This window comes from Gracilinanus agilis, chromosome 4 (assembly GCF_016433145.1).
Source record: "Gracilinanus agilis isolate LMUSP501 chromosome 4, AgileGrace, whole genome shotgun sequence".
NCBI classification, from domain to species: Eukaryota; Metazoa; Chordata; class Mammalia; order Didelphimorphia; family Didelphidae; genus Gracilinanus; species Gracilinanus agilis.
The window spans coordinates 12,393,793-12,401,374 of NC_058133.1; the positions used below are offsets into that span (position 1 = coordinate 12,393,793).

The 7,582-nt window shown below is 50.1% G+C and overlaps 1 protein-coding gene across 1 annotated transcript in view; it reads right to left on the reverse strand.

Moving 5' to 3' along the window:
* The window catches only part of DNAJC6 (DnaJ heat shock protein family (Hsp40) member C6), a 121,791-nt gene extending 114,467 nt beyond the window's left edge, over nt 1-7,324 (reverse strand). The window contains exon 1 of the mRNA XM_044674765.1: nt 7,102-7,324. Within this exon, the coding sequence (XP_044530700.1) occupies nt 7,102-7,324 (223 nt within the window). The remainder of the gene's footprint in view (nt 1-7,101) is intronic.
* Between the last annotated feature and the right edge of the window lie 258 nt (nt 7,325-7,582).

The following is a 7,582-nucleotide window of genomic DNA, read 5'->3' on the forward strand; positions in this document are numbered from 1 at the left end:
GAAGGAAGGGAGGGAGGGAGGGAGGGAGGGAGGAAGGACACACTTATATTGCCTCCTCCAGCTTACAAAAGACTGGAGTCACAACTACAAGTATTTTTCTCCCCCTTCTATGGATTAGGAAACAGGTTCAAAGAAACTAAATCAGGTTTTCATGGTCAGAAGTCAAGAGAGGAGCCTGGACAGGTCTGGGTTCATTAAGCAGTTGGAGATGGACCCTGCAAGCCTCAGTGTTCACCCCTGGCATCCTTCTGGCTTCTCTCCCCATTCACTGAACCACCGAAGGGAGGACACGTGGCCTGACTTCCTTTCACACCAGCACTTCTCCGTGTCCAGTTTTTACATTAAGTCCCCATCTGAACTCTTCCCAGTCCCCCAAAGCCATCTCTGCCTGTGGAAATCCCAGGGGTCCTCTGGGACCCCCGTCTCCCTGAAGCCTCCTTCACACCCCCAGCAATATGTGCTTGTCCTTCCCTTGTGGAATGAGGAAGCTGGACCCGAGGGCCTGCCTGGCCTCTACGGCCTCCACAATGGAAAGGTCCAGAATTCTCTAGTGCTTCTCACGTGCTTGTTGTGTTCTAATGTGTTTTCTGTCGCTCCTCCTGGACTCCACACTCTTCAAAGGGAAGGCACATGTCTTGGCTAGTTCTCTCTCTCTCTCTGGGCTTAAAACATCAAATATTGCATGTAGGAATATAATAGGTGCTTAAAAATGGCCGCTGATCGCATGTTCTGTCTCTTACATTTCTACCCATTTCTGACCCCCTACCAAAAGCCCCTCCCTATACCTTTTTTTTTAACTCCTCACCTTCCATTTTAGAATCAATACAGTGGGGGCAGCTGGGTAACTCAGCAGATGGAGAGTCAGGCCTAGAGATGGGAGGTCCTGGGTTCAAATCCAGCCTCAAACACTTCCCAGCTGGGTGACCCTGGGCAAGTCACTTGACCCCCATTGCCCACCCTTACCACTCTTCCACCTATGAGACAATACACAGAAGTCACGGGTTTAAAAATGTAAAAAAATAAAAATAAATAAAAAATAGAATCAATAGAGTGTATTGGTTCCAAGGCAGAAGAGTGATCAGGGCTAGGCAACAGGGATGAAGTGACTTCTCCAGGCTCGCCACACCGGGACGTGTCTGAGGCCACATTTGAACTCGGATCTTTTTGGCTCCGAGACCCACTGACTCTGTGCCATGAAGCCACATCTAGATGTGTTATTATTAATCCTGAAATACTTCTACGTGTGGTAGGATAATTGTGGTCCAGCGGGGAGACGCCTCCCCAAATCGGCCCCTTTCTCTGTGCCGCGCAGAGCCAGGATCCTGCGCCAGAGGCCGCGGCGCCCAGTGTTAACAGTTACACTCAGAAGCCGGCGCTGCCTACAGCCTGATTTATTTTAGGCCTAACCTCATTTTCTCCAGCCTCCGGCTCTACAGGCGCTTCCAGCCTTCGCCACATATCTCCCCGTGGCAGGGGCAGCGGAGAGGGCAGCAGACCCGGCTCGGGAGGTTCTTGTACTTCGGCCCAGTCCCGGCCTTTCCTCCCCTTGTGGCCCTGGAGGCCGAGCCGCCGCTCCCCCCGGGGAGCTCCAGTCCCCCCATCTATAAACAGAGGAATCGGGATCAGAGTCCCTGCATGTTCTCTTATTGAAGCTGTCATCTCCTCCATTATCTAACCATTTTAATGAACGAAGTATTTTTTAAGCCCTTTCCTTCTGTCTTAGGCCCAATGGTTCCAAGGCAAATGAGAGGTCAAGGCTAGGTAATGGGGGTTAAGTGACTTGTCCAGGGTCACCCAGCCGGAAATTGTCTGAGGCCAGATCTGAACATCTCTAGACTTGACTGTCAATCCACTGAGCCACTTAGTGTGCCACTACCCCCCTCCCAAGGAATATTTTCATTATTCAAGGGGAAAACAGGGTCCGGAGAAGTCACAGAACATAGACCCAGAGCTGGAAGACACCTGGGAGGCAGCCCGACCTTCCATTTCACAGATGGGGAAACTGAGGCCCAAAGCAATCAGATAACTCCCCTAAGGTCCTTCAGGGAGTAAATGCCACAGCTAGCACTTGAACTCTGTTCCTCCAATCCTCAAGCGAGGACACTTTCCACTTTATGAGTGAATTGATCAAGCCCCAAATTGGCTTTTATTAAGCACCTACTCTGTGCCAGGCACTGTGCCAAGCAACAGAAAATTCTCTCCTCTCGCAGAGCTCCCAGTCTGGGGGGGGGGGGGACACTACAGACTAGAACAGGGACCGGATCAACCGGAGGCAGCGTCAGAGTCAGGGGGGAGGTGAGGAGGGAGAGCACCCCAGGGCACCGGGAAGAGGCACCCTCCGAAGGTCCTCACTACAGGACTTCCAGTCACTTCCCCGGGGAGGCTCACTTTCTTTTCTTGCAAAATGGGCATAAACTCTCTCCACCAAGCGTGGCTCGGAGACTCGGATGAGCTCATGAATAGAAGTAGTGTGGAAATAAAGATCAGGGAGGATCCTGGGGGAGGCCCGGACCCAAGGGCTACCCGGGGCTCCAGGGGTCAAGCGCTCCAATTCATCACAGGCTCTTACAGTCCCAGAATCTGCTCAAGACCAGAAGCATCCAATGTAGTCACGTTTGCTTTAAAAATGACCCCATTCACCAGCTATACCACATGGGAAAGCCGTGCCAGCTTTCCCAGCCTCAGTTTCATCCTCTGAAAAATGGGAATTATTTTCACATCCACCTCGCAAGAGCAGTGTGACAATCTAGTGATATTTAAGACATGTATGTTCACATACATATGTATATGCGTGTGTACATACATGTGGTGTGTGTACATGTGTGTGCGTGTATAATTAATATCTACATGTATTGTGTCCCTGTGCATAAACTATATTTAAATAGAAGTGCCTACAGCTAGCATTTAGATTGTGCTTTCAGTTTTGCAAAGAGCTTTATAAATATTATGTCATTCCATCTTCACAACAATTGTGGGAGGTAGATATGATGATTATCCCCATTTTACAGATAAGAAAACTGAGGTAGACAAAGGTTAACTGATTTGCCTGGGGTCATACTTCTGGTGAGTGTCCGAGGCTGGACTCAAACTCAGGTCCAGCCCTCTAGCCACTGTGTCTGTCACCTAGCTTCCTAAAGTTAATATATTTTAATATACAAATAATTCCTAATATAGTAGACATTTTCTGTTTACAAGACCAATTTTTATATGGTGTTTTTAATCCTTAAAGTGACACATAAATAGTAGCTATTATAATAAAAGAAATGACGAGTTGTGTTTTGTTTCTCCTTAAAATGTTAGAACTACTCAACTCTTAGAACAGAAAGCAATAGGGGTAGCTGGGTGACTCAGTGGATAAGAAAACAGGTCTGGAGAAGGAGGCCCTGAGTTCAAATCTGCCCTCAGGCCCTTGCCAGCTGTGTGACCCAGGGGAAGTCATTTCACCCCCCCCCCCTGCTGCCTGGCATTGACCACTTTTCTGCCTTGGAAACAATACACAGTATTGATTCTAAGATGGAAGGTGAAGGCTTAAAAAAAAGGGAGGCTGGGGGTGAGAACCACTAAGAAGTAGCTACGGAGAGGCTTAAGCCCAAATCACTTTGGACTCTTGAACTCAGGGCACCGGCCACTAGGCTAAAAGCCTTGGTTCAAATTCAAACCCTTCTCCTTGCTCCTTTTGTGACCCCGAGCGACCACCACCACCTCCCTGGGCCCCAATTTCCCCAATAAAAATGGATGGTGCATTAAATGCCTCCCAAATCCTTCCCAGCACAAAACTGGCCCCAGAGGACCCTGGTCCCACCTCAGGGATAAACTGCAAACTGGACTACGCAGAAGCCTAACTCAGGGCAGTATCGTTTAAAGATCATTTCTCCATTTCATCCTCCCATCTGCTTCTCACTGTGAGCCGAAGCACTGATTCGGCAGCCTTCAATTATCACGAAAAGTGCTGTTACGAAAGACTTGGTGCAAAAATTCCAAGTTTCTGGGTTGCTTTTTCCCCCCAAAGCGATCTCTTAAGGAGGAATTTTAGGAACTGAGGATCTGAAAGCCCAGACAGAACATTTAAGGGACTAAAAGCTCAGCTTGTTCATCTTATTCCCAGACACTCCCAGCCTGACAAGATTCATCATCTGATTCACAGTACAAAAAAAAAAAATGGGGCAGGGAGGCTGGCTTAAGACATGGAATGCCTTTGTGGCAAAACACTGACTTTAGAATCTGCCTTTATCTGAGAATCCTACAACCAGCAAGCACTTATTGAGCATTTTCAGTAGCCAAGCTCTGAGTTCAGATCTGGGCATACCAACAGGAGAGATAAAATATGTATAAACAAGATAATCTTGGAAGTCAAGATGACCTGAGAGGGAAGAGCATTATATCTGCATTGGATCCTGGGCAACTCCCCGAGATAGATGCCATCGCGATCTTTATTTTACAGACCAGGGTCAGAGAGGCAAAGCAACTGTCCCAAACTCACACAGCCAAGAAGTTCCTAAAGCCCGTGTCAAATTCAGGCGGACCAGATGCTCCAGCCAGCGCTCTATCCAAGACACTTTCCCTTTGACATAGTGCCATGCAGAGAACATCTATTCTAGAAATGAATGGCAAACGACTAAGGGAGCAGGGTCAGACAGAACTATAGCATTTCATGGTTCACTTTCATACAGCACCTTACAGTTTAAAAAGTGCCTTCTTCCCATTGATCCAGTGAAGTAAGCAAGGCTGACGTTGCCATGCCCATTTTATGGGACAAGGCAAGGCAAGGAACCTTTTCTTAAGAGCTTATCATGAGCCTGGCACCATGCTAAGCAATGAAGATGCAGACAAAAGCAAAAAAAATAAATAGTCCTCATTCAAAGAATCATAGACTTAGAGCTAGAAAAGAGACCTGTGACATCAATGCTCCCATTTTAGAGATGAGAACACTGAGGCCCAATGAGGCAACTTGGTTTCAAATCAATGCTGGTGAGTAGTAAGGAGCCGAGCAGGGATTCTATCCCAGGTCAAGGGCAGAAACTATTTCTCCCTTGTCTTTGTATCCCCTGCTTCAAAAACCTGGTATCTGACACCCAGTAGTTTCTTAAGAAAATTGTTGATTGGGGGCAGCTGGGTGGCTCAGTGGATTGAGAACCAGGCCTAGGTTCAAATCCAGCCTCAGACACTTCCCAGCTGGGTGACCCTGGGCAAGTCACTTGACCCCCCATTGCCCACCCTTCCCTCTCTCCTGCCTTGGAGCCAATACACAGTATTGACTCCAAGACAGAAGGTAAGGATTAAAAAAAAAAAGAAAAAGAAAACTGTTGATTGAATAATGATAATCACGGTGCATGACACTGCTATGTGGCTTCTCTCCAAAACCAAGAGCCACAGCCAAAGTGCAATGGGCATGGCAGTATCCATTCGAGTAGTCTATTGTAGGATGGGAATTCTCAAAGCAATGCATTCTGCCCTCTCGGACTGGCCGGGAATGTGATTTATTGATAACAAGCACCCTCCAACGTGCAGGTAGCCACAGACTTGTAAAACCTCCAGTGGCTACTAAAGCCTGGGTTAGAGGGGCTTAACCTGGAGGCATGCACTTATTTTTAAAGTATTTTCCTAGCTGTAGTTCAATAGGATTGCTTTCCTCTGTAATTGCCGAGGATTCTGTTTTCTGCACTTAAAAACATCACTCCAAGAAAGGGTCCTTACTTAGCCTCCACCAGCCTGCCAAATGGGGCCATAAGCCCAAAGAGGTGAAGTCTCTGCCCCGAGTATATCCAAAGGTGGCCAGCCAGGTTTCCAGTTTCTCTTCTTTCTCTAGTGGAGACAGTGAGGGACTCTCAGCTACTTTTGATCCAGAACAATCTTAACTACATTTTTATACCATCAAAAACTAACCCCAGCCAGCCAGGGCGCCGGGGATGATCTTCGCCTTTTAAGAGTGGTACTTCGGCAGGCTGTTCCCTTGCCTCTATTCACTGAAAGCTTACCAGGTCAAATTCAGATCTGACAAAAGCACCTATATTTCAAAGCCAGCACTGGAGGGAAGGACGGGGAGGGGGCTGGGCACCGAGACCATGAGCCCCCTGGGAAATTACCGGTTGGCTAAGACAAATAATTATCGACGTATGCGATGTGCCCAAATTTACTTCAGCCCTACCGACTTCGATCTATCCCAGAGCATTCCTCCCGCTTCCTAGATTAAAGCTCAGAGGCCTCCTCGAAGGAATCGTCCTTGTAAAAACCAGCTTCTGCCTTCGGTGGCTCGCAAAGTTAAACAACCAGCCCCTGGCCAAAGAGCCTCACCAGCCATCAAGGCTGGATTAAACTACTCTTTAGCTAAGGACGCAGCTTCAGCGAAAGAGATTCCGCTTCGTAGCGAGCGCATTTGAAGACGCTTAATTGCAAAGCCACACAGACAATCCCCAGGCCCTTGCAGCTCGCCCGGCTTTAAAGATCTACATAAATAAATGACTCCAGGGAACGGAACACAGTTCTAAAAAGGCCGAGCACAACAACTGGGAAGTAAAGCTCGTTTTGCAAACCCCCACAAGCTCTTTAGAAAGATGCGCCAAATGTTCAATAAAGGTTATTGCCGAAAGTGGGCAGGAGAGTTAGTTAATATGGCACGTCGTGTGATTGCAAAGAACAACATTAGCATTGACCACAGCTGAAAAACTACAGAAACAATCAAGATACTTACTCTTTCCCCTCTTCTCGTCTACTGGCCAGGCAGAGTTAAGGCAGCGGCTGCTCCCCGCCCTTCTGCCGCCCTCCCAGCTGGCCCGCCCTCCCCTTCCCCCTCCCAGCCGGTGTATTCTCGGGCCCGGAGATTAAGAGGCGCGATTTTCAGGCTGCGGGGCCCCGGGCCACATCTAACGTTTCCTCGCTCCCTGAAGCGAGGGAAATCGGAGCCGAGGGTGACCTGGTATTAGATCTCCCCAGGTGCCATCCCAGTGGCTGAGCGGGCTGGGGCAGAGACCGGAGCCAGGCTGGGCCTCCCAGGTGGGTCGGTAAGGCGATGCCCCGCAGGGCAGCACGTTCCATCCTCCTTCCCACCCCCACCCCCTGGACTCCGCTCAGCTCGCCCGCCCAGCTAGCCGGCGGGCCCAGTACCTGAGCTGTCCATGGTGCTGACACCGACTGGGGGGCGCCGCGCGGGACTCTTCGCTGCTGCCGCTGCCGCTGCCGCCGCTCCCGGGTTCACTCCGAGCCTGACGCCGCCGCCGCTGCTGCTCCCGCCGCTGCCTGAGCCCAAGTCACCGCTGCTGTCCACCAGCTGCAAAGATTCGTACCCATCATTGTTGGTCTTTTTCCGGTAGCTCCCGAGAAGGCTCATGGGCAAGCGCGTGGGGGGCGGACAACTAAATGTACGAAGAAAGGCGAGGCAAGGGGAGGGTGCGGGGAATTGCCGGGGGAGAAAATCACAGGTGCATGACCTTCCTGGGGGAGGGGGTGGAGGCTGAGGAGCAGAGGAGGAGGAGGAGGAGGAGGAGGAGGAGGCCCCCCGGCACCCTCCGGCGCGTGCTGGGCCGTGCGGCTCCTCCCCACGCCCTAGGAGACGGTTTTCTTCTCGGGCTACGCCAAGCCTCCGCCC